Genomic DNA, 27,531 nt, shown 5'->3' on the forward strand with positions numbered 1-27,531 from the left:
GTGTGAACTATGCAATTGAAAACCATATAACCTACTTTCCATGCGTTTTTGATACAGAAAAAAAGTTTATATTACACATTAACGTAACCTACCACTATCCCTTTTGCAATTTGAGGCCATACCATGGTGCAGATACATCAGTTTTTCTGTAGGCATTCTACAAGGGCTCAAATAAATCAATGGTTTTCTATGTGCCTTGTTGACACCACAATGTGTGGATTTTTTCAGTGCAGTGTGTGTGAACTAGATGGACTTTTGTCTTTTTTCAACCTGACTAACTATGAATTTGCAACATGTATGCAGTTTTCCGCATGGAAAAAAAAAACTGACATGAAATTAACATTGGTGTGAACAGGGCACATAACTGATGCACATAAAAACAAACAGATGTCAATGTGCATAGAAACTTAGTCAAACGTGCATGAAAACTGATGTAAACTAATGTTTCTGCAAGTAAAATCTCTCTATATAAATATGTGTTAGGTGTTATACTAAGTGACGCTGCACTTCTCCGTGTACTCACAGTCCAGTGTAGCTGGCAATACAGATACCATGTTTCCACGCTGCCGGTTGGTTAGAGTAGTTGAATATTTCAATGGGCCAACTGTACAGAAGAGAGAGAAAGCTTTAATGTAAATATTACAGAAATCCCAAAAATGTTCCACAGTCATCTAGACTAGCCTTTTTCAACCAGGGTGCCCAGGCACACTGGGGTGCCTTTAGGTTTCTTCAGGGGTGCCTTGGAAAAATGTCTAAACATTGTCAAAAAATTGTCAACAGGTGGATCAAGCCTGCCTTTTAGTTACACAAAGTCACAGGTTTTCATTGTGACCTTCTAGCCGCTAGTGTTCTAACAACCAGTGACGTCATCAGTTGATAGGGAGGACATTGGGAATTGTGCACAGCATCCTTGTTTGCTTCTCCCCTGCTTTGGTGTATTTTCTTTAACTGCTTAAGGACTGCCGCACGCAGATTTACGTTGACAGAATGGCACGGCTGGGCAAATGGGCGTATATATACGTCCCCTTTAATTTGCCATCCACATGGTCATTCGGCCCGAGACCCTGTCGCGAGCTCCGTGACTGTTCCCGCGGACTCTATGTCCCGCAATCGGGTCACAGAGCTGAAGAATGGGGAGATGTTAGTGTAAACACAACATCTCCCCGTTCTTCCTAGTGACATGTCACTGATTGTCTGTTCCCTGTCATCGGGAGCAGCAAACAGTGGCATGCCACGCCCCCTAACAGTTAGAATCACTCCCTAGGTTAACCCCTTTACTGCCAGTGGCATTTTTACAGTAATCGGTGCATTTTTATAGCACTGATCGCTGTAAAAATGACAATGGTCCCAAAATGGTGTCAAAAGTGTCTGCCATAATGTCACAGTCACGATAAAAATCGCAGATCGCCGCCATAACTAGTAAAAAAAAAAAAAAAAAAATCCATAAAACTATCCCCTATTTTGCAGACGCTATTGCGCAAACCAATCAATAAACACTTATTGTGATTTTATTTTTATTTTTTTAACCAAAAATATGTAGAATACGTATCGGCCTAAACTGAGGTAAAAAATGTTTTTTTTTTATATATATTTATTTTTTTGGTGCCATTTATTATAGCAAAAAGTAAAAAAATATACATATTTTTTCAAAATTGTCGCTCTATTTTTGTTTATAGGGCAACAAATAGAAACCACAGAGGTGATCAAATACCACCAACAAAAAGCTCTATTTGTGGGAAAAAAGGACGTCAATTTTGTTTGGAAAACACGTCGCACGACTGCGCAATTGTCAGTTAAAGCAACGCAGTGCCGAATCGCAAAAAGTGTCCTGGTTTTTGGCCAGCCAAATGGTCTGGGGCTTAAGTGGTTTAAAAAAAAAAAAATGGGTGTCCTACCTGTGTGGATTTTGCTGTATTATATAAACCGATACGCATTTACCTTTTTTTTTTTTTAACCTTTAGAATGGGGTGCCTCAAGATTGCGCAGAATTTTAAAGGCTGCCCTGACTGAAAAAATGTTGAGAAACATTGATCTAGACTAGTGCTCTACTTCCTTGCCACCGGATCTCTGGGTCCATCCATGCTCATTCTCCTGGGCACAGATCAAAAGCGCCTATATCCAATATGAACTTCCTATAAACTAATATAGCATGTCTTTCCGTTTCATACATTTGCAGCATGCATAGGCAGGCGTCAGCTGCCACCACTGATCTGACAGTATCATTAGAAGTATATGGGAACTGCTATTACCAAAGCAAGCTCAAGGGCGGCATAGAATGCATGATGGTAAAAATACCTTGAGCTTTTACAACCACTTTAAAGGGGTGTTCCAGCCTTTTTTTAAGTTTATTAAAAGTCAGCAGCTATAAAAAGTGTAGCTGCTGGCTTTTAATAAACAGACACTTACCTGCTCCACGGTTCCAGCGACGTGCCGGCTCGGGGCTCGGCTCCTCGCCCCCCCCTCACCGGCCGGCGTGACAGCCAGGCAGTGACAGCTTTCGCAAGCGGCGCTGTCCGATTGGAGAGGCGCTCGTCTACAGGGAGGGGTTGCAATAAGGCGATTAAGCTAATCGCCTTACCAGCCCCTCGGCAGAAGGAGGAAGTGGGAAGGGAAGTCCCACTCCTCCTGACCCCCCCACTACCCCCCAAAAAAAAATTACATGCCAAATGTGGCATGTAAGGGGGGGGAAGGAGTGGATTAAGCGGAAGTTCCATTTTTAGGTGGAACTCCGCTTTAAGGCAATTATAAAAGAGGACCATTACAAGGATTTCTCACTTTTCATTGCTTCCCCAACTAAGATGGCATCACAGCACTTGGCAGTAGGTGGCACACTAACAACATCTCATCATGTAGGATGTTTATAGTATATTGCAAGGTGCTGATGAAGAGGGGAGAGCAGGTTTGATCCTTGAATTCACTTGGTATGGTGGCCCTACTACTAATGCAGCTGAACTTATATTCTCAGGTAGCTTGGGGGCCATCTGGTGAAATCCCTCTAGTCCAACTTCCCCACATGATCACAGTTCTTCTAAATCCATACCATTCATATGAGTCATCTCTTCCTCCGTGTCTGAGCCACTCTGACTTGCTGGGTAAAGATGTAGAATGACTGTGCTCTCGTCACTATTAAGTGGAAAGCCTGTGGCGTTCGCCATAGGATCTGCCATTTCTAGGATAAAAACATAGGAGTTTAATAAATAATGTGTTATAATTGTAAGCACATAGAACAATACAAATAATAGCATTTTATTTAGAACCAACAAAGATATTAACTTTCCAAGGCTTAGCAATGACACATATATATATATAGATATATATATATATATATATATATATATATATATATATATATATATATTAGTGGCGCTTTACAGCCGACGCTGCCCCCCGCCCCAGTGTGAAAGGGGCCTAAGAATTGACAATCACTGATGGCAACACTGATAATAAACAGATAATCATACACAGTGGGCCTACAAAGAATGCTTACAAGATAAGTCAGGGAGAATTTACTAACACTGGAGCAGCTGTGCCTAGTAACTCAGCTTCTATCTTCTGCTTGTTCAGTTAAAGTGGTTGTAAATCTCAGACATGAAATATGAACAAATGATATCCCTCTATCGAGTGTCTCTATCCAGAGCACGAGGTGTCATTTCTGTATGTTGCTTTGTTCCTCTGCTATAAGCATGAATTACTTCTGAAAACTTTTCCTGATACCAAGAGAAAAATGGTGGGGTGTGTGTGTTCCCTTGTCTCCAATCAGCTCTTGAATCTCTCCTCACTGAGCTCTGCAGAGTGTATCTTCAGCTCTCTGGCCCCTGTGTTCTGACACGTCAGACAAGCTTTATAAATGCTGGACTTTGAGCAAATGTAGAGAATTAAGGCTGCAGATAAACAGATACAACTTATGTAGGAGGATTTGTTTAATTTATGTGAGGCCAGTCACTTCACTGGGTATATGTAAAGAATTAAAACCACTTTAAAGCAGATCTTCACCTTTCCATCCCCTCTTTTATATTATATTTTTTAACCCCGGCATAAGTTGTGGCGGGTTCTCCACAGTTTAGATACTCGCCCACCCAGAGGATCCAATGTCGCCTTGCCTAGATCCTATTCTCAACAGCTGCCATTCGGGTTCTCTGCCGCCATGTCGGACATTATCATGAAGCCCGCCAGCTCTTTAGGGTTAGGGTAGAGAGCCCCCAATGACAAGCCACTAGGCCTTCCCCTCCTCTGTGAATAAGCACTAAGGCCTCCTGGGATATGTGACGTACATATTACAGGAGGCACAACAGACACCGTACATGTCATTGGCCTAGGCAAATAACATGTATTGAAGGCAGGACCGAACCCTTTTTCTGAAAAAAAAAAGAAATATTCAGGAAAAGGGGTGGACAGGAGGGACTTTTCATTTAAGTGTGAAAATGTGCTTTTGTTTTGGAGCTTGTAAAGCATTGCACCAGGTGCAGGCCATGCAGTCTGTCTACGTATCGGTGTGCCCGTACATTGTACGGGCAAGCTGATACAATATGACAGGAACAATCAATGAACTACCATGCCGCTCCACAGAGCCATGGTAGTTCATTGAGAACTACCATCTGTAGCACCTTAAAGGGGTGTTCCAGCCTTTTTTTAAGTTTATTAAAAGTCAGCAGCTACAAAAAGTGCACCTGCTGGCTTTTAATAAACTGACACTTACCTGCGCCATGGTTCCAGCGACGAGCCGGCCGGGGCTCCGCTCCTCGCCCCCCCTCACCGGCGTCTTTATTCCTGGTGTGGGCACCCGGCAGTGACAGCTTTAGGGCTTCAAGGCCGGGCACCCACTGCGCATGCGCGAGCGACACTGCGCATGTGCGAACGGCGCCGTCCGATTGGACAGGCGCTCGCATACAGGGAGGGGCTGCAGTAAGGCGATTAAGCTAATCGCCTTACCAGCCCCTCGGCGGAAGGAGGAAGTGGGACAGGAAGTCCCACTCCTCCTGACCCCCCCCAAAAACAATGACATGCCAAATGCGGACATGCGGAAATTTCATTTTTAGGTGGAACTCCGCTTTAATTAGCCACAGAACCCGGGTAATTCATATGTATTCAGTTTTAAAGGGATGAGGTGGCAACCCTAGTGGGCATCCAGCTGTGAAGCCGCAAGCTGTCACAGTCGGGTGCCTATAGTAAGCGGCGCTGCAGGAGGAAGAAAACTGCTGGGGTGAGCGCAAGTGTGTGTTTATTAAAGGTCAGCAGCTACAGTTTTTGTAGCTGCTGACTTTTAGTAAACACGCAAATGACAGGAACTCCACTTTAAAGATGAAAGCTAGAAGCTGATTGGTTGCCATGTACAGCTGTTCCAGTCTTAGTAAATTCCATTGAAGATGATTGCAGTAAAGTTGTCATTACAGAAGCTTGTGCTCCCCTGCTCTTCTCATGTCAGACACATTCCCATAGAACGGAGTCACCCACCCGTGCAATGACCTCCTCCTGCTGCTGTCCCCTCTCTACTTCTTCCTCTCCTTCTTCTTCGCACCAGGTACCTCTTCAGAGCTGCAAGAAGACACTTCCTGGAAGCTGGATGGAAGAGGCTTCCCGATTGGTCGCTGGCTTCTTCCCTCTCCGATTGGTGGATTCTGTCTCTGCCTGCTTTGTTGACAGTCAGTTGATGTGTGTGTAGTTCTTTATGCTGAGACTTATAGTACCAACCTGATACCTGGCTCTTCCCATGACTGAAAAGATGAACAGAGCAGGCTAGTTCAGCCAGGAGACTCTGCTCTACACTACAGCCTCTCTCAGCACCGTTCTACAGGCGGAACCTTCAGTGTCAGTTCACCCGGACAGCTGTCCGTGACGGACCATGCTCACCCGGACGTGTAGAGGCGGTGCACTGGTTAACTTCAAGCCATGGAGGAGCAGGAGATGCAGATTAAGGTGAAAAAAGGTGAGCCGGTGGTGTTTTGTAGGGTGTAAAGCGATGGCAGGGCCGATCATTCAAAGAAGTAAGTGATACCAGAGCTGCTCTTAGTATTGTTTCCTTATATTCTATCGATTATTCACAGAGCTGGAAATTCATATGAATCCTCTGCTCACTACACACAGTAATGGCATTTAAAGTATAACTAAAGCCTAAACTTCTCATTGGACTGGTATTAATCCGTAGCAGTTTTTATTTTCCATCTGTTCCCCTTCAGGGAGATTTCCCTTTACTTCCTGTTCTATAGACACAACAGGAAGTGAATGGATTTCTTTCCAATGTGAGGGGAAGTCCTCCTATTATGCCTGGAACACACGCTGGGGCAGATTCAGATAGAGATACAACGGCGTATCTCCTGATACGCCGTCGGATCTATGCGGTTGATTCATAGAATCAGGTTCCGCATAGATGTCCCTAAGATCCGACAGGTGTAAGTGACTTACACCGTCGGATCTTAGGCTGCATTCTCCCGCTGGCCGCTAGGTGGCGTTTCGTTTTATACACGCAACGAATTTGCAAATGAGGATTTCCACCGATTCAGAAACGAACGCCCGCTGCTTTTTTTTTTTTTACGTCATTTGCGTTCGGCTTTTTCAGGCGGATAGTTACCCCTGCTATATGCGGCGTATCCTATGTTAAGTATGGCCATCGTTCCCGTGCCGAGTTTTGATTTTTTTACATTGTTTGCGTAAATCGGTCGCGAATACGGATGGACGTAATTTACGTTCCCGTCGAAACCAATGACGTCCTAGCGACGTCATTTGGAGCAATGCACGCGGGGAAATTTAGCTGGCGGCACATGCGCAGTACGATCGGCGCAGTACGATCCGCCGGCGCAACTTTCGAGGCAAGTGCTTTCTGAATACAGCACTTGCCTCAAAAACTTGCGCTGGCGGATCGTAAATAAGATAGATTACACGGATCTAAAGATCCCCTGACCTATCTGAATCTACCCCAATGAGATTATCGGATGAATGATCATCCATTTTTTTTTGTGCTAGTTTCATATTGAAAATTAAGTTTACTAAAGTACGAAAATAATCATACAACGGGAATACAAATTCGGAAGTGATGTCACGTAGTGTATTTTTAAACAACAACTATACCAGGGGTAGGTAACCTCGGCCCTCCAGCTGTGGGGAAACTACAAGTCCCATGAGACATTGCAAGACCCTGACAATCGCAGGCATGACTCCCAGAGGCAGAGGCAAGATGGGATTTGTAGTTTCACCAGAGCTGGAAGGCCGAGGTTGCCTACCCCTGAACTATACTGATTAAACGAAAACCGTACGATCTGGTATCGTACAATTTTTTTTTGGTGGTTGTCGCTTCAGGTGATTTCACATGTGATCGGCTCTCGAAAGCTTTGATCAGGTTATTGTACGATCGTGTTTTTCATGCGATTTGTCTGATTGTTGTTCTGATAGTTGTCGCAGGAACAGGTGTCCCCATTATAAGATTTCCTGTTCTGGTGACAACGCTTACATTTTACATTTTTTTTTTCCCCCTCTCACTTTCAGTACTGATGCCAATGGTGACCAGAGCAAGTCAAGAGAGGGTGAATCTCCCCAATGGGGACATAGACAGCAATAAAAGCCTGACAGGTGTTCTAATCCTTCCAAATGTAAAATAAATCTAGATTTTCCTAGCTTGTGACGGAAAATATAAGTTATTTGAAGACAGGAGGCGAGTATCTTATGCATTAACTTTCTTTATTTAATGCCCATAGCAGACATTTTAAAACCTTTTCTATTAACTTTTAATGTAAAAATGTTTTAGTCAGTGAGACTACAACTCCCAGCAGTCCTTGTAATCCGTAGCCACGCCCAGGTCGGTGACCTCTATATAACAGACTGCCCGACTAAGATCCTCTTTCTTGCTGCGAAGATCTTGTCTGTCGGATGTCGTCGTCTTGAACTGTATCCGTCCGGCCGAGGTCCGATGAATCCATAACTTGGATCAGAATCGTTCGTCGAGTCCCAACGGGGGCCTCGGGGAATTTTTTTTTTTTTTTTTTTTTTTTCCGTTTTAAAGAGATTTATTGAAAAGCAGTACAGTACATTGCAAGCGCCACCAGAACAGCCTGGGGCCGAATGATATACATACAGTACAGAGGTAGAATCTTCAAATCATTTTATAGCAAAGACAAAACTATGTGAAGAACAAGATAATTTTCTTTCCTTTTTCCCCCCCTACCTTTCCCCACCCCCGAACCTGTAATGTTCAAGGGGAAGAGAAAGGAAAAACGGGCAAAAACAAATAAATAAGGAAATAAATTAATATTAAAAAGAGAAAAAAAAATAGAAAAGGGAGAATAGCACCTAATACTGACTGTATTCCCGGCACCCTCAATGGGTTCACACTGTGCCTAAGAATCAGTGAATACATTAAACTCATTGGATGTGCTAAATAAAAGTGAAAACAAACCCCCAGTCCCAGAATAACTGAGGTATCCGGAGTCGTGGGCAAATCCCAGAGTATGGAATATCCTATCTCACAAACACATTTTCAGTGAGGGCTGGAGAGACCAGAAGAAAACATAGTAAATTGGCAGTAATCTTCAGTGGTACTTTACAGCAAAGAAGGGAAAAATAAAAAAATAAAAATAAAAAAGACTATAAATACTCTAGTGTAATCATTAAAGTTAAACTGACTACTTTATCTTCAAATCTATATGAAGATGTAACTGAAAGAAGGAAAGAAGAAAGAAAGAAGGTAAAAGGTCAGAGAGACCTAGAAAGAAAAAGAAAGAAAGAGTATAGGTTGAGGTTGCCAGCTACGGACTACACTGACCGGGCCACAATCCCTGGACACAACCAGAGCAGAGAGCCAAGGACAAGAACAAGCAGGCGGAACTCCACCCTCTCTCATCTTTATATCGTAGGTAAACCTAAATGTCTAGCCCAGGGTTCCCACACCGCTTCAAAGGTTTTGGAAGAATTGAGTATTGAGCCTACCATCTTCTCCTGGTGCATGATCCAAGAGATCTTCCTCTTGGCCACCTGAACAGAGACAGTAGGTTGTTTCCAGGCACCCGCCAGCGTAATTTTGGCACCTGTGAGCATGAAGGCTATTAGTCTTTGAGTATATTTAGATGCTTGGGGTACACCGACCCCCAGTAATGCTATTTGGGGAGATTTTTCAACCGGTACACCGGTTACCTTTCTGATGAGAGAAAACATTTTGTTCCAAAATCCCCTTATTTTTGGGCATTCCCACCAAATGTGTAACATGGAACCCTGGGCTTGGCAATTCCGGAAACACAATGGAGATGTGGTTGGAAACATAGCTGCTAGTCTGGAAGGGACCAAGTACCACCTCATTAATACTTTAAGGTTAGCTTCAATCAAAGAGATATTAATAAGACCTTTGGAGGATCTCAATCCTACCTCATGCCACTTCTCCAGAGTCCAGGACATCCGTAGATCTTTCTCCCACGCCTCCATGTAAGAAAATTTGGAAGTAGGATCCGATAGTGAGTTATAAATAATAGAAATGCCACCTCTCTGTTCAGTAGTGCTAATGCACCATTTTTCGTAACGGGTGAACTCAGGGGGATTTGGTTTATTTTTCCAAAGTGATGTAATAAAATGGGAAATCAGGGAATATCTATCCCTTTCAGAGTCCGGCATACCCAAGGGTCCCACACAGTGTGCCAATGAGATCAGGCCCACTGGGGAGAGAAAGTGTCCAATCCTATAAAGTCCCTTGTCCAACCACCATCGAAAAATCGTAGGGTCTCTATTTGGATTAAAGTGGGGAATCTGGAACAGATTAGCTAGAGGTCGCATATCGGAGATTATCGCAGGAGATTTCCGCAAGTCATCCCAAAACCTGAATGCCTGAGAGAGTGTTGGGGCCATTATGGCCGGTCTTAATTTTTGGGAGCACCAGAGCAGGTCATCCAGGGGATTATTAGGAACTGCCTGACCCTCCATCTCAATCCAATCTGGTTTCTCTCGGCTGGAGTAGATGGATGACAGTTGGGTCAATCTAGCTGCCTGATAGTAACGAAAAAGAAGTGGTAAACCCAGACCTCCTTTAGTTACGGGTCCATATAAAACATTTTGGGGCAACCTATATCCTCTACCATCCCAAATAAACTTCAGCACTTTGCCCTGGAATTTTTTAAGTTGGTCTTTCCTAATTGCAATGGGGAGAGATCTAAATAAATATAGCAGTCTAGGTAGGAGAGTCATTTTGACCGAATTGATCCTTCCTAGCCAGGATATTTTGTGGGTGGCCCACGTTTGTAGATCAGTTTCGAGTTTGCGGAACATAGGAGGGAAGTTGGCCTGATAAAGGTTTTCAAATTTATTAGTCAGGTTTATCCCCAGGTAACGGATAGAGGAGTCCGCCCACTGGAATCTAAACAAAGTCTTCAGTCGCTCTACCATTATAGGTTGTATATTTATGTTCAATGCCATTGATTTTTTCATATTGACCCTTAATCCCGAGACATGTCCAAATGAGTCAAGCACTTTACAGATAGCATTCAAGGAGGTTCCCGGGGAGGTGACAAATAGGAGACAGTCGTCCGCAAACAAAGCGCATTTGTGGGTTTGCTGTCCACAAGAAACTCCAGTAATATCCTGATTGGACCTGATGGCAATAGCTAATGTTTCTATTGCCACAGCAAAAATGATAGGAGACAAGGGACATCCCTGTCTGGTCCCTCTTTTGATCAATATAGGATCTGAGAAATATCCCTGCAATTTGACCTTCGCCTGCGGTCCTGAGTATAAGGAGCGCAGCGTTCCCAGGAAATTCTCTCCAAACCCCCACCGTTTCAGGATCTCAAATAGATAAGGCCAAGATATAGAATCGAAGGCCTTCTGGAGGTCCAACGACATCCCGTCCCGACTGTAGTAACGAAACCACATCTATCGCCCGCCTGATCTGGTCCGGACCCTGTCTCCCCGGTATGAAGCCTACCTGATCTTTATGTATATAATGGGTGATAAATGAATTTATTCTGTTAGCTAATATTTTTGTGAGAATTTTCACGTCGTTATTGATCAATGAGATGGGTCTGTAATTTTCCACCTGTTCCGGGTCCTTATCAGGTTTGGGGATAACAGATATGAATGCCTCGTTCAGCTGAGGATGGAGGTCCTCCCCCGTTCTTTTAGAATTGAAAAATTTTGTAAGGTGAGGGGCTAGAGTATCTGCGAAGTTTTTATAATAAGGGGCCGAAAAGCCATCTGGCCCAGGAGCTGAACCTCCCTTCAAATTTTTAATCACATCCAAGGTTTCCTTCACAGATATGGGAGCCTCCATAAGCTTCACATGATCAATGTGAAGGTTAGGGATAGGCAGTTTGTCAATGTAGGATTGAATCTCCGGAATCCCAGCTGAGTCACCGGCTTGGTAAAGTTCAGAATAAAATTCTTGGAAAGTTTTGAGAATAATTTCGGGGTTACGGGTAGTAACCCCCTCGCGAGTTTTGATTTTTGGGAGAGAGAATGTGCGGTAAGTCGGTGAAAGTTTGGTGGCTAGCATAGTACCCATTCGATCCTTATGTTGGTAAAATTTCGCTCCGCTCCACCCAAGGGACCTCTCAGCCCTTACAGTAAGCGCTAAGTTAAGGGCTAGTCTAGCAGCGTCCAGTTGGGAAATCTGGATCGTAGCTTGATCTTTCTTGTGCCGTTTGCATAAATCTGTAAATTCCCTATCCAATTTTTCAATTTCCAAAGCTTTGTCCTTTTTTATTTTAGCCGCAAGTTGTATGAGCTTACCACGGATCGTAGCCTTATGCGCAGCCCATAGAGTCTCAGCTGAGATCCCTTCTACATCATTTAAGTTAAAATATTCCTGAAGTGCTTTCTCAATTTCCAAGACAACTAATGGGTCTTTAAGGAGGGTTTCATTAAGCTTCCAGTGAAAATGATGAAAGTCGCCTGACCTGCTTTGAAGGGAGCAAATCACCATTGAGTGATCAGAAAGAGCTGTCTCTTTTATGCGTGCTTTAGTGATCAGAGGGACATGTCTCGAGGAAACAAGGATGTGGTCTATTCTCGAGTATGAGCGGTGAGGGTTGGAGAAATGGGTATAATCCCTTTTAGAGGGATTAAATTCCCTCCAAACATCCACTAGATTTCGCTGAAAAATCAGCTTAGCTATTTGCGAACTTGTCCTAGTAGGACGGGTCAATTGTGAAGACAGAGGTCTGGACTTGTCAAGACTCTGGTCGAACGCCACATTGGAATCTCCCCCCAATATGACTATCCCTTCCAAGAGTGTTTCTAAGGCATTGAACATTGACTGAAAAAATTTGAGTTGCCCTCTATTAGGAGCGTAATAAGAGACAAAAGAAAAAAGTTGCTCATCTATCCACCCTTTCACTAGGATAAATCTCCCTTCAGGGTCCCTGTGTACTAATAATGATGTAAATTTACAAGATTTAGCGAAGAGCACTGCAACCCCTCTTGTCTTGTCCTCTGCATTTGCCAGGAAGAATTGAGGATAGTGAGTATGGATGAATGAAGGGGAATAACTTGTAGGGAAATGGGTTTCTTGTAAAAGAAGTACTTCTAGTTTTTGGGAGCGATAGGATTGGAACACTTTCTTCCTCTTGACAGGGGAATTTAGACCTTGGACGTTGTGGGATACTACTCTAAGAAGTGGAGGTGAAGTGGAATTACGTGACATAATCAAAAAATAACAAGAGCGTATGGTAGCTATGTGCACTTACCCCAGGGGATAGGAGGCGTGGGATCCGAGAGCAAACGGCATATAAAGGGCCTGGACCCGGAGAAGAGCTAGTAAGGAATTGTGTCCGCAGCTTGGCAACCTCAAGAAAAAAAAAAGAAAAGCAGGAGAAGAAAAAAAAGAAGGAACATATGGCAAAGCATATTAAATGAAACCGGCAAGAGTGGGGTGGAAAAAGTCCCAACCCCCTCCCGCCAAACAAAACATACACGTAACCCAAGTCAAGGGTTACCAGACCAACTCCCGACAGCGGAGAATCCACAGTCGAGGGTTGGACGGGGGCACAAGGCATCTGCCCCGGTCATAGCCATCCCTAAAAGGAATAAGGCACATAAAGTTATTATTAATATATAATACCAAAAACTATAACAGTTTAGAACATATAGAACAAGGGCAGCCGAAGCCCGTAGATCAAAGAGGAAGGGATCCAATTAGGACCTATCAGTATGCTATATAAGATAATCAGGACATTACTAAGTTTAAGTCCAGGTTTAATGACCTTGAGTCAGTGGCTATATATATATAGAAACCCGAGTGGTTCAAAAATCAGTTTGGATGTCATCAATAAAATACCAAAAGAGCCTTGATCCCGGTCCCTCCCGCCAAACTGAGAAGGGGCCCGGATCAAAACCGGCGGCACCAGTAATATACAAAATATATGCTAAGTTTTGCAAAAATTAATCCTGTGAAGGAGAAAAAGACAACCTAAGGTGGTTGAAACGGTTGGGAACCAAGTGGACCAGGGATCTCCCAAAGTTGTTGGAAAATCCCGGGTAAAACATGCCCCATCATGGGCATTCCAGGAACCCTAAAAGGAAAACATATCTGATGACACAGAAAAAAAAAAAGTCAGGTTGTGACTGAGTCCTTGATACGTCTACTTTTGTTGAATTTCCATGGCGGTGAAATAGGGCTGGTAGGAGTAGGCCGTTTGGACGATCCTGCCTGTGGGGTGGAGGTGTCCATCGCTGGATCCAGCGTGATAAGCTTCAGGGAGAGTAGAAGTTTTTCCCCCTCAGGAAGGGATGTGAAGGAATAAGTTTTTCCCTTGTGTGAGAATTTCAGGGCAAATGGGAAGGCCCACCAGTATCGAATTTCTTTCTGCATTAGAATAGAAAGTAAAGGCTTCAGGGCCCTACGCCTTTGGATGGTTAGAGGGGATATGTCCGCAAAGATTTGTACATTGACTCCTTGGAACAGGATGGAGGGATGTTGACGTGAGGCTTTCATTACTTCCTCTTTTACTGTGTAGTAATGTGGCTTTACCACAATGTCTCTAGGTGAACCGTCTTTTCTGAGAGGGCCAAGGGACCTGTGTGCCCTGTCCAATTCTAATTTATGAGCATTTGACGGTAGCAGGTGCTTTATGAGGTCCTGCACTGCTGTAGAAACGTCCAGAATGGATTCTGGGATCCCCCTGACCCTAAAATTCTCTCTCCTTGAACGATTTTCGAGGTCGTCAATTCTGTTCAAAGCAGTGTCAAGCTGTTCTTGCAAAGCATGTATGTGGTCAGTGTTCTGATTAGCCCTAGAAACAGTGATATCCAATTTTTGTTCTATCACCTCCATTCTAGAGCCGAGGTTTTGAAAGTCATTTCTAATGTCATTAGTTATTTTGTTGGCAGTGTTGGCCAGGCCTTTCTCCAGCAATTCAGAGAGTTTGAGGAAAAGTTCTCCTGCATTTTGAGGCATAATGGGCTCAGGTATGCCTGAGGAGAAAATGGCGCCTGAGGGGGATAATGCAGCTCCCATGGGGGAGATATGAGAGGCTGAGTGCTGCTGTGAGGGGTTCTCCATATCAGGAACTATGGCCACTGGTGAGAGAGACATGAGAGCAGGAGCGCCATGGGCAGTCATGTCTGCATAGGAGATGGGTTTCTGGGACAGAGTTTCTGTCCTCCTGTCTCCCCCCAGCGCTGGCTTCTGTTACCTGAGGCGCGGTCGCCATCTTGGATTCGCTCGGTATCTCCACCGGCGAATTACGGGTCCTCGGGTCCCGCCGGACCGCGCTGCTGTACATGTACAAGCAGTCCTAAGGTTCCCCCAGATGTGTGGCCAAAATTCGGGCCGTCGGCTGCCGTTCGTTCCGGGCTAGGGCGGCGAGATGACCGGGTCAGTGCGGAGCTCCCGGCTTAAGCAGCCATCACGGGTGCCTCCGCGCATGCGCCTCCCTCGGGGAAATTTTAACCCAACGAGGGTTTAACAGGCGTTCCGTCCCAACAGGGGTAAGGAGGCAGTAATTCTTCAAAGTATCCCAATCTGGAGTAGCATCCAGGTACGATATTCAGTAACCTGTGAAGAAATCAGAGATATACATAATAGGGTGGGACGGGAGGGAAGATACTCGCCTCCTGTCTTCATATAACTTATATTTTCCGTCACAAGCTAGGAAAATCTAGATTTATATATCAGACAGGAGGCTCATATCTTATGCAAGTTTAAAGCTAACATTTTAATCCTGCAGACATAATATGCATATCCTGACAGAATACATTGCACATACAACATTAGGGTAAAACCGCCATGGATACATGATCTTGCGGTCTAAAGTAAAAATGACGGAAGGTAGTCTCTGAAGACCAGTCTGCCGCCACTAGAAGATCGGAAAGGGAGCCTCCTGACGTGACTACTTTAGTGGCCATGGCCCCTCTGGCGGAGTGGGCTCCGAAGAGGGACACGTCAATACCAGCCATGTCCATGGCCACTCGTACCCAGTGTGCTAGCGTGGCCGACGAGACTGGAAAGTGTGGCTTGACGTAAGACACCAGGAGTTGTGACAAACCCGGGGAACGCAAACTAGCGGTCTGTAGTTCATATGCCTGTAGGCAGCGAACCACGCAGAGGAGTGGATGAGCAGGAAAAAACGGGTAGAAGACCGATTGAATACCGGTCTTAGTCCTGCGCACCACAGAAAACTTGACTCCTTGCGGTGAGAATTGTCGTCTAGAGATATCCAAAGCCTTAACATCGGATACCCTTTTAATGGACACTAGGCAGAGAAGGACTGTCAGTTTAATGGAAAGGAGTCTTAGAGGAAGATCCGAATTATCCTCCCACCTGGCGAACATATCCAGCACCTTGGAAACATCCCAGGTTGCTTGGTATCTAGGCCGTGGGGGACGTTGAAATCTTATGCCTCTCAGGAGTCGACAAACTAACGGGTGTTTGCCGATCGGCAGGGAATCCACAGGGCAGTGGTACGCCGAGATAGCTGACCGGTAAACATTTATGGAGCTGAACGATTTGCCAGATTCAAAGGAATCTGCCAAATAATTCACCACTAAAGATACAGGGGCTCGTACAGGATCGACCTGCCGTCGATCACACCAACGCACCCAGAGTCCCCAGGCTGATCGATATGCCGATCGAGTCCCGGGGGCCCAGGCCAGGGCGAGGAGGTCCTGAGCCGACTGTGAAAGGATGTTGTCAGCGTCCGCGATCCCGAAACCAGCCACGCCAAGAGTGGTAGGTTGTCTTCTAAAATTAGGGGGTGTAGTTCCCCGTTCGGGTTGGTGAGAAGATGAGGAGAGTGAGGCAGAAGCCTGGGACGATCCGCGGTCATCCCCAACAGGAGGGGAAACCACGGTTGGGTCGGCCACCACGGTGTGATCAACACCACAGTTGCCTCCAGGGTGGCAATCCGAATGAGGAGTCTGGGGATTAACTGGAAGGGAGGGAATGCGTAATGCGTGCCCTCCGGCCAAGGTTGGTTAAGCGCGTTGACCGCATAGGCCTCTGGGTCCGGCCTCCAGCTGAAGAAGCGGGGCAGCTGATGATTGAGGCGTGAGGCGAAAAGGTCTATGGAGAGTGGACCCCAGATCTGTTGTAGATAGAGAAATACTGAACGATCCAACTTCCAGTCGCTGGAATCTCGCAGGTACCGAGAATTCCAGTTGGACACGCCCGGAATGTATTCCGCGACAGGGGTTATATTGTGGGCTAAGCAGTAGTGCCAGAATTCCTTTGCGATGGTCGCTAAGACTTTGGATTTGGTACCCCCCAGGCGGTTGACGTACTGGACCGCCGCCACGTTGTCCATGCGGAATAGAATACAACCGTACCCATGTAGAGGTACGAGGCATAAAACTCCTGAGAGCGAATAGAGCTGCCAGGAGTTCTAGGGCGTTGATATGGAGCTTGGTTTCCTCTACTGACCAAGTCCCTCCGGTGGATGCCCTGCCGCATCTGGCGCCCCAGCCCCTGCGGCTGGCGTCCGATTCTATGACCACATCCGGGTAGGGATTGAAGCTGGTCCTGCCGTTCCATTCTACGGCATGGCGAAGCCACCATTTCAACTCCTCGATCGTGTCCCGACATAGGGGAACCTCGTCGGTGTACCTGAGACCTTGTCTCAGGTGCATGATTTTGAGTCTCTGGAGGGCTCTGTAGTGTAATGGGGCCGGGAAAATAGCTTGGATGGAAGCTGCCAAGAGGCCCACAAGACGCGCTAGCGTGCGGAGGGATAGGCAACCCTTCCGCAGTGCAGCCCGGATCTCCTTGCGGATTAGAGCGAGTTTGGGGCCGGGAAGGCTGAGGGTGGATTGGATGGTGTCCACCGTAAAACCCAAAAATTCCATCTGCTGAGAAGGAATCAATATTGATTTATCCTGGTTTACAATGAAACCCAGTTGTTGCAATAATGACACAGTCCATGACATGTGGAGATGGGCCTGGATCTCCGAGAAGGCTAGGATGAGAATGTCGTCTAAGTAGATGACCAGACGTACCCCCCTGCTCCTCAGTGCCGCCACCACCGGTTTCAGCAGTTTGGTGAAACACCATGGGGCGGACGATAGTCCGAATGGAAGGCAAGTGAATTGCCACATCTTGCTCCTCCATAGGAATCGTAAGAGGTGTTGTGATTCTGGGTGTATGGGGACCGTAAGGTAGGCATCTTTCAAGTCTACTTTCACGAGCCAGTCCCCTGGGTGTAGGAGGTCTCGGAGGAAGTGTATACCTTCCATTTTGAAATGTCGGTATACGACATATTGGTTCAACTCCCTGAGGTTGATCACTGGGCGATAACCGCCGTCTTTTTTGTGTACTAGAAATATATTGCTGATGAATCCTGGGGAGCAATGGTCCACTTCTATGATAGCCTGTTTGGCCAGTAGATCTCGCAGTTCGTTGTCTATTAGAGCAACGTTCTGGTTTGCGAAGCGGATGGGTGGCGGTATAACATTGAGTGGTGGTGGTGTTATGATGTCCACAGCAAACCCCGTTACAGTGTGTAATATCCACGCGTCTGCCGTAATCGCAGACCAGGCGTGGGTAAAATACCTGAGCCGTCCCCCCACAGGAATGTGAATGAGTGGTGTGTGCATCATACTCACCGGTGGGAGGTCGGGATCGTGGGTAACCTCGTCCCCCTCGTCCTCGCCATGGTCTGCCTCGTGGTGGAAAGAAGGGGGCAGGTTGTGCCACTGGAGCGGCGTAGGATTGAGCCTGCGGGTACTGGTATTGTACTGGGGCTCTATTTTGTGGCCTGTATGATGGGGCACGGCCGGCAGAGCGGCCTCTGTTTCTGCCGGCCCTGTTAAAAACCTTGGGGGTCCCAGCTTTCCTCAAGGAATTTTGAGCCTTGTCCAGGCTTGTAAAAAGGCCCACAAATTTGTTGACATCTTTTAATAAAGAGTCTCCAAATAACATGCCGTCCGCCGATGGTCCGGGTTCTGACTCCGCCAGGTGGGCTAATTGGGGATCCAGACGCATCAGTATAGATCGGCGTCTTTCGATCGAGCATGCCGTATTGGCAGTGCCAGCCAGGCATATTGCCCTTTGCGCCCAGCCTCTCAGCTGTTGTAGGTCGACCGGTTGCCCGGATGCTGCCGCCTGTTCCGAAAGATTGAGAATCTTGGTCAGGGGGCCCATCATGTCTAGGACACGATCTTGAATGGATCGGAATGATCGTTCTACCCCTTTTCTCTGGAATTTGCCAGATTTCATTAAATATTTAGTTAAAATGGGGTCTATCTCAGGGGTAGTCACCACTTTATTGGGTATGAGGGTGAGTACTTATCTTTTGCTATGAGCAGAAAGAAAGAGGAGGATCTTAGTCGGGCAGTCTGTTATATAGAGGTCACCGACCTGGGCGTGGCTACGGATTACAAGGACTGCTGGGAGTCGTAGTCTCACTGACTAAAAATTTTTTACATTAAAAGTTAATAGAAAAGTTTTTAAAATGTCTGCTATGGGCATTAAATAAAGAAAGTTAATGCATAAGATATGAGCCTCCTGTCTGATATATAATTATAATTATAACTGCAGGCAAAGCTTTTTTTTCTTTAGGCCCCTTTCCCATGGTCGGACTGTTCTGGTCCGCCTGTCGGCGGATCTGAACGGCCGCTCCATGCAAGCCTATGGAGCATCGGATGTCAGTGGAGACGTGTTCGCTGACATCCGATCCGCTAAAATCATACGGATGGCAATATGTCGCCATACGTCGATATCGTATAATATCTGATTAAAATGGACAAGCTGTCCGTTTTCATCAGATCTCTCCATAGGGATACAGCGGCGCTGCACAAGCCCCTCCCCGCTCAGTGAGCAGAGAGGGACTTCTCCCCGCTCAGTGAGCAGAGAGGGACTTTTCATCCGCCGGTTCAGCGGAGAACTGCATAGAGATCTCCCGCTGAGCTGGCGGACCACTCAAAGCGGATCTGTCCCCGTGTGAAAGGAGCCTTAGTCTTGGATAGAGTGGAGAGGGATTAGATCACCTGTCAGTTGTTATTACTCTCTGTGACCCATGTTAGAAGGATTCACACCTTGAATAGTACTATTTATGGTTATTTTTTTTGTATTTATTAATATTATACAGGATTTATATAGCGCCAACAGTTTATGCAGCACTTTACAACATGAGGGCAGACAGTACAGTTTTATAATACAGTAAGAATCAGAGGGCTCAGCTCGTTAGAGCTTCCAATCTTAGGCTAGGTAACACTGCTGTGAATTCAAAATCGCTGTGATTTCAGGGAATGCCAGTCTATAGAGCTGAATTCGCATCACACACAGATCAAACTCGCACAGAACCCTTTTCCTGCAGCTTATATTTGCAACGCATTGATATGAACGGCACTAATGTTAAACTATGTCATTGAAATCACTTGCGAATTTGAGAAATCGCAACGACTCAAAATCGCAATAGAATTTGCAGCAGTGTAAACCTAGTCTAAGAGTTATCAAAAGTGAAAGTAAAAGAAAATTCCAAATTTTGTGTTGATACCAGAACATTAATAGAAGGGAAATGGGAACATTAGTACTGGTGACTGCCAGGGATTTCCTCTCCATTCCTGTTGAGGCTATGGGGTAGGAATTGAAGGGAAATCACTTCAATGTGGCACAGATGGTAACAAAAAATAAAACCAACAGGGGTTATAACCCTCTCTTCCTTTGATTGATCAAGGTGGAGAGGTGGGCAGATAGTATCACAATTTCCACCTGGGCTAATCAGAGGAAGCCTTGTATTTATTGATAAAAAACAAAAAAGACTAGGCTTCTTCTGAGTGGCTAAGAAGCATTCAGGCTGACTCTGTTTTGTTTTGGCAACAGATGGGAAGTCACCTATTCTACTGCTGGAACACAGCGTAGCTTACTGTATATAGCTGATGCTACTACAGTATCCACAGAGGCCAAATAACATAGTAAAATAAACAAGGCGACAGGAGACACAGAATTCAGCTTAAATCTAAACCTTTCATTTTTTTTTTTTTATAACATGTTATACTTGCCTGCTCTGTGCAATGATTTTGCACAGAGCAGCCCTGATCCTCCTCGTCTGGGTTCCCCCACTGGTGCTCCTTGTTCCTTCTTCCTTTCGAGTACCCACATAGCAAGCAGCTTGCTAGGGTGTACTCGTGCAGGCTCAATCTCAAGCCCCGCTGCCTGTGTCCATAGACACAGACAGCAGTCTTTGCCCCACCCCCTGCTCCCTCATCATATACATTGATTGACAGCAGCAGGAGCCAATGGCTCTATGTGCTATCAATCTGCCCAGTGAGGAGGGAGAGATCTGCTGCTCTTGTGCACAACATTGGATTGAGAATGGGCTCGTGTAAGTATAAGGAGGGTTTGGGGGAGTGATCCTGGACACAGAAGTTTTTTTACTATAATGCATGAAATGCATTAATGTAAAAACTTTAAGGCTTTAGAACCAAGGACCGGAAGGATTTACCCCCTTAATGACCAGACTACTTTTTGCGATACGTCACTGCGTCGCTTTAACTTACAATTGTGCAGTCGTGCGACACTGTATCCAATCAAAATTGATGTCCTTTTTTCCCCCAACGTAGAGCTTTATTTTGGTGGTATTTGATCACCTCTGTGTTTTTTATTTTTTGCGCTATATTTTTTACTTTCTGCTGTAATATTAACATTAGGGGGCGATCAAGGGGTTAAGTGTATTCTTTCAGCGTGTTCTATCTGTAGGGGGGATGGGCTGCCTGGGACATGACACGTTCCTGATCACTGGGAACAGAAGATCTGTTATGTCCCCTGTCGGAACATCTATCCACCTTGTTTACAATGGCAGATCCCTGTTCTGCCTCTGTATGCAACGATCCCGGGCGGGCGGCGTACATTGAGTTTGCTGGACCTGCGGGTGCGCTCCCGCAATCTTGCATGCACGAACCGATGTACAGGTGCGTCGGTTCACGCAGGAGAGCCGACCTGCCGCAGTATAAGTACGGCTGCTGGTCGGCAAGTGGTTAAAGCTTACCTTCAGGCAAACTCACTTCGTTCTCACAGCTCCCTGAGCGGAGAGTTGCTGACTCTAGGTCAGCAGTTCTCTGCCCCCCCCATACACACTCACTGGAGCGCTGAACTGTGGTAAGGTGGGAGCGGCCAGCTTAGGTACTCAGTGGCTCGCTGAGAGGCTGAGCGGTTGCGGGTCCAGGCATGTGGGTGGATCCCAACTCCATTGTGGCAATCTTGCCCAAACCTGGACCGGCTCTGCATCGTCGGCTGACAGTGGGCTCCAGCACGTTGTCTGCTGAAAACGGGTCACACGAATGCAGAACTAACTGCACTCCTGTGATCCACAGGAGAAGTACAGCCAAACAAGCTTTGGCTGTACTTTTCCTTTTAAGCTCACTCCAACTGTGCAAGACACATATGCATCAGCAGGAAAAGTAGATCTTAACACCAGGCCGCCGCTGCTGCACATATGCGTCCACAGTGTTCACGCCAACCCACATAAGCCCTGGATAGTTTTTATTGACTTCTGTTGGTTTCTCGCCCTTCCAAAATTCAGTCTGAACATTAGCATTAGTGTGCATAATACACAGAAAGAAAGGAGATCCACCTAATGTTGGGCATTGCTTTTCCTCGTAAGTCACATTATGTTCACTTTGTTCATTTTCAGTCACAGACAAGTTCACGGAGAGTATGTATGTCCTCGCCAATGAGCCTTCAGTGGCTTTGTATCGCCTGCAGGAACATGTGCGTAGATCATTACCGGAGCTGGCCCAGCACAAGGTGAGAGTGCTTTTCCTTTATCTGTTGTGTTAGTCCCTTTGTGTTCGGGCAACCCTGATGTAAAAAAGATTTTGACTTTCAGTCAGTCCTAACAGTCTGATTATATGCAGCTAATCTTGAGCAGTTTTTCAGATGGTCCCTATCATTTAGAAGGACATAGTATCAGAAATCAACCTCGTATTAAAAAAGCAGAAGTACTTTCACTTTAACCACTTGCGTAGTAGTCTGAAATTCCCCTTCATTACCAGGCTCCAGTGCTATGATACATTCACAATTATTTGGCCATGTTACACTGTAACTAAAAGGAGTTTTGTATAATTGCATTGCAACAGACCGAGAAGGGCATTTGCAACTATCAAGTTTAACCTCTTTATTCAGAATTGGGTCTTCACTATAAGAGTTGTGAACATGGGTTGATTGCTTGAATATATAACTTAAAGTGGCACTTTACCGCCAAACGGATGTTCTACTTTTCTGCCTCCTACCTTCCTCCTCTTCAATGTTTGAATACTTTTTCAGGGGGGGGGGTTAGTGGGTACCTGGCTTTGACGTCCTGGAAGACTTCCCAGAAACACCTTTACCGTTAAGTGTAACTGGTCATTTTTTTTTATCAGTGTCCTTGAGATGAACCTGCAGCATTCAAACTGATTAACACAGCCACTCAGTCTGGCAATTCTATTAATTTCTCCGCTGTTAATGTGAACAAAGCCACACCTCTGTATTCCTTCATTGGTAATCTGCTCTGATAGTTACATTTGATACATTGAGATAGGATTGTATAGATGTTGGTGCTGAGCTACCAAGGTGGGCATACAAGCAAGTCTGAGGTGCTGTTGACTTTAGACCTTTTTCAGTTGATAACATTAGTCTGGTTGTATGCTTTACCATGAGAATTTGACATTTCTTCTGATATTGATATTACAGGCTGATATGCAGAACTGGGAAGAGCAAAGTCAAGGATCCATTTACACAGTGGAGTATGCTTGCAGGTAAAGCTGTAAATGTATCACCATAAAAATATAGAGAATAGAAGGTAGGTCCAATCCGGGAGTAAAGAGGCAAAGAAGTCCGGGAACATGTTTTTCCATAAAAGAAAGTAATCTGCACCTTGACAAGTTGGGTCCTAGGATGCATTCATTTCTGGACATGATAGTTATCTTCTTTAAGTCAGATGCTGGTCTGTTATCCTTATGGCAAAATAAATCTTTGTTAATAATTTAGAATTACCAGAAAATGAAATAAGTATTTTGAATTTGGAAGAATCATACCAATTGCTAGATTCCTGGTGTTCCAGGGAAAAGCCAAATAATGTTGGGACTTTTTAGGTGTAGGATTTCTCAAATAAATGTTGTCATACAAACAATACCTAAATGTAATTATTTTTAAATATATTAAAGTGGTTGTTAATCCACTATCTCATGTTTGTATCACCCCCTCTGTCAGATAAAAAGCTGCCTCCTAGTGCCTGTGCCTTTATTAAAAAAAACAACAACTGTTTTAACAGTGTCTTCCAGTGATAAGATGACTCCAGGCTCTCAGCTCTCCCTGTCTGATATCTCCAGTGGGCGGGGGCCGAGATTCCCCTGCTGACATCAGCCAGGGAGGAGAGAAGCAGAGAGCCTGGAGTCATGTGATCGCTGGAAGACACTGTTAAAACAGGATCTAACCATAGGGCATACTGCAGATTGATGAACCTGGGACTCAGCAGGCTGGCCATCATACATCAACCTGATCTAATGCCTCCCACTCTCAGCATTCTTCAGTTTATAGAAAAACAGCTGGTTCTGCAGCCTGGTACTCAAAGGTTACAAACTAGAGTTTTGCTGCTTTCCTTCTCCACTCTTTATGCACTCAAGGATATCTTCAGATCAATGAAGAGAGTTTTTGTTTAAGGCCCTGGAAGGACTGTTGTCCCAAGGGGTCATTGCTCCCTTGCAGGCAAAGACATCTCGCAGCATTTCCTTGTAGTGGAGGATTGCCACTGTCAATTTGCGGAGTTGTCTTTCAGTCTGTCTATGACACCAAGAATGTTTACCAAGGTGATGGGTCTAGTTCTGGAGTTATTGGGGACTCCTATTGTGGGATACCTGAATGACTTGCTGCTCAGGGAGCAATGGATCAGAAACTGATATCAAATGTTCAGCAGATGGTAGAAGTCCTAGGGAGGTATGGGTAGGTGATGAACTAAAATGTGCATTATTAACGTGTGGGGGAAAATTGCAAAAAATGGCTCTGGCAGCATCTGTGAAACCCCAGCCCTTGGGATAGAAGATCCAGATGATCTGAAAGAGCCCAGAACATGCCTGCCAGGTGTCTAGCCAGGTCACCGTACTACAACCACCTGGACCAGCCAGTCTGGAGCCATGTCTTAAGTCTGCAGAGACAAGGAAGGAGTTTTGGAGGAAGAAAAGATTAAATCCAGTTGTACTGAAAACACAGAGGTAAATACGACAAGAGATATCTACTAACCCCTATACAGTAGTGTAGGAGTGTCATCATGGGCTCTAAGTGCTATATAAAAAAGATCAGTGTGAATATAACCTTGGACTTACATCATGGCTAATGGTAGTTTGCAATGCAGGGACTGCCAGAGAAAACAAGGATTTTGAAACCGTTGTCATAGGGATCCCTAAACACTGGTGAATCCACAAAAGGAATAGTCGGTGCTTTATAAAGACCAGACACCACTTTTTTTAATAAAAAAATAAAAAAATATTGGTCTGCAAAACATTTGCAAGGAGTAAATTAGTTTACCAAGAGTTTCCCAGACTCTGTACAGGATGCTTTGGGGAAGGATGTGTACCGGAGTGGTTTTGGTAGTCTAAGGCCCCGTACACACGACCAAACATGTATGCTGAAACTGGTCCGCGGGCCAGTTTCAGCATACATGTTCGGTCGTGTGTAGGCGCGAGCGGGCCGAATTCCAGCAAACATTTGCCCGCCGGGCCTTTTCCCAGCGGGCAAATATTCGTGGACGTGTTTTAAAACCGTCCGCTGGAATCCTGCCCGCTCGGACATGTACGGTCGTCAGTACAGACCTACCGTACATGTCCAGGCGCCCGCCGTCCCTCGCATGCGTCGAATGACTTCGACGCATGCGTGGAAGCCTTTAAATGGCAGGCCCGCCCACGTCTCCGCGTCATCGACGCGGACACGCCCCGCGTATTGTTTACGCGCGGACTTCTGTACGATGGTGTGTACAACCATCGTACAGAAGCCCTCTGGCAGGCATGTACGGTGAAAACGGTCCGACGGACCGGTTTCACCGTACATGTTTGTTCGTGTGTACCCGGCCTTAGGGCCAGTCAGAGATCCCAGACTAATAACAGCACCACTTGAAGCCACAGACTCCACCTATTGATGCAGCAGAATTTAGACCCTTTCTGTGAAGACCAACAGAAAAAAGGGATAATAATGGCACCTAATGATTTAAATAAATATAGTGTTTCCCCCAATGCTTGGCCTACTCATAAATGAATCTTTAAAGACTGGGTCACACCAGAGCCATGCTTTGGCTGTGTACCTGGAAAGCATTCTGTGACTAACTAATACTGTACACAGAGGTCTGGAAAGCGCCACAAGCAGAGCTCAGTGCCCGAATGTCAAGTTCCCTGCAATCTAATAGTGCAGCAGGGACCAGGTCTGTCCTCTAAAGCTGGTGGATGCATCAATCTGGATAGCTGCCAGATTGACCAGCCCAAGCAGCTTGTAGAGAAGTCTTGTTTTAAAGAAAATCTTTTCTTGAGAAGTAAATGGCTATTAAAAATGGTTAAACTTTTCTCAGTAGAGAAAAGGTGTCTATCCTAATAGGACACTAGCAAAAAACTGCCAGTGCGGTCATTGTTTAACCAATTTGTTTCTGAATACTGAGTCCCTCAATGAACAAGAAAGGAAAAACCCCATGCCAGGCAGCTGAAAGCCCTTTACAGAACAATTGTTTAAACCTGGCAGATGTGCATTCGACCATGGATCCTAAGCTTCCATAATATTTTTTTAAGGAATATGTATCTGCTAAGAGTCAAATAGCTGGGATTGTGAATAGTGACTTATAATAATTCTACTACCTACTATTATATATTTTTTAACATAGTGCTGTAAAAAGTATGACATTCAGCAGCGTGCACTTTAAGAGCATCGAAGGTCTACTGAAGCAAGCAATCAACTTGAAGAACCAGCTGAACACAGTACAGAGTCGCAGGTAGTTCGCCAGAAAGGTTTTCATTTTCCATCTCAGCCTTCACATATAAGCAGAAGACAGAGAAGAAGAAAAGAGAAGCAAAGACAATTTTCCCGCTTAAGAATACTGGCATTATTTTGTGAATTTCTGCTTGGGGCTTTTTTTTTTTTTTTACAAAAACTTGTATGCCGATATTGACTGTATACAATGTGAATGGTATCTGAAGTAACAAGGGAACTTGTAAGAAAACTGAAGGAAGTGCTATGTTAAAGTAATGGCTTGCATGAAAATAAATCGAACTGTATTACGTAACGTGATTATATACTCCTCTTAAAACTGTGAGGTTTGGGAAAACGTGCTCTTCAAACATTCTTTACTTTGTGTTCTTTATGTAAGTCCCCATATACACTCTCACAGTGGTATAATGCACTTATACACAGATAAACATTACGGCCCAGATTCACAAAGACTTACGACGGCATATCTCCAGATACGCCGTCGTAAGTCCGAATGAGCGCCGTCGTATGTATGCGCCTGATTCAAAGAATCAGTTACGCATACATTCTGCCAAGATACGAGCGGCGTAGGAGACCTACGCCGTCGTATCTTGGGTGCATATTTACGCTGGCCGCTAGGTGGCGCTTCCGTTGATTTCTGCGTCGAATACGCAAATGAGCTAGATACGCCGATTCACGAACGTACGTGCGCCCGTCGCATTTAGTTACGCCGTTTATGTAAGACATACGCCGGCGTAAAGATAAAGCAGGTCTCTAGGTGGCGCAGCCCATGCAAAATATGGATGTCGGAACAAGCGTATCTTTTTACGTCGTTTGCGTAAGTCGTACGCGAATAGGGCTGTGCGTAAGTTACGTTCACGTCGTAGGCAGTGTTCAACGTATCTTAGGCATTCTATCCGACGCATGCGCACTGGGATACGTCCACGGACGGCGCATTCGCCGTTCGTTCAAAACGTCGGGTCACGATTCATTAGCATAAAACACGCCCACCTCTTCACAATTTGAATTAGGCGTGCTTACGTCGACACATTTACGCTACGCCGCCGTAACTTAGGACGCAAGTGCTTTGTGAATACAGCACTTGCCTCTCTAAGTTGCGGCGGCGTAGCGTAAATACGATACGCTACGCTCACCCACACTTACGCCGCCCTACGTGAATTTAGGCCTACCTTTCTGAGCGTAGAATACTAGATTGT

General features: G+C 45.4%; 2 protein-coding genes across 4 annotated transcripts in view; one reads left to right on the forward strand and one right to left on the reverse strand.

Moving 5' to 3' along the window:
- The window catches only part of RFXANK (regulatory factor X associated ankyrin containing protein), a 29,389-nt gene extending 23,827 nt beyond the window's left edge, over positions 1-5,562 (reverse strand). For both annotated transcript variants that reach the window (XM_040320722.1, XM_040320716.1), the window contains exons 1-3: positions 5,452-5,562; positions 3,041-3,169; positions 524-604 (exon numbers count right to left, since the gene is read on the reverse strand). In XM_040320722.1, the coding sequence (XP_040176656.1) occupies positions 524-604; positions 3,041-3,167 (208 nt within the window). In that variant the 5' untranslated portion in view covers positions 3,168-3,169; positions 5,452-5,562. The remainder of the gene's footprint in view (positions 1-523; positions 605-3,040; positions 3,170-5,451) is intronic.
- Positions 5,563-5,833: 271 nt separating this feature from the next.
- BORCS8 (BLOC-1 related complex subunit 8) lies at positions 5,834-26,779 on the forward strand. Of its 2 annotated transcripts, none has more exons than XM_040320733.1 (4): positions 5,834-5,923; positions 22,029-22,141; positions 23,066-23,130; positions 26,232-26,779. In XM_040320733.1, exons 1-4 carry the CDS (start codon positions 5,887-5,889, stop codon positions 26,341-26,343), a joined length of 327 nt encoding a protein of 108 aa, XP_040176667.1. In that variant the 5' UTR covers positions 5,834-5,886; the 3' UTR covers positions 26,344-26,779. The 2 variants fall into 2 exon arrangements, with proteins under 2 accessions (XP_040176667.1, XP_040176676.1); XM_040320742.1 differs by having other exon boundaries at positions 5,894-5,981.
- Positions 26,780-27,531: the final 752 nt, after the last annotated feature.

The sequence above is a fragment of the Rana temporaria genome, chromosome 1 (genome assembly GCF_905171775.1).
Source record: "Rana temporaria chromosome 1, aRanTem1.1, whole genome shotgun sequence".
Taxonomy (NCBI): Eukaryota; Metazoa; Chordata; class Amphibia; order Anura; family Ranidae; genus Rana; species Rana temporaria.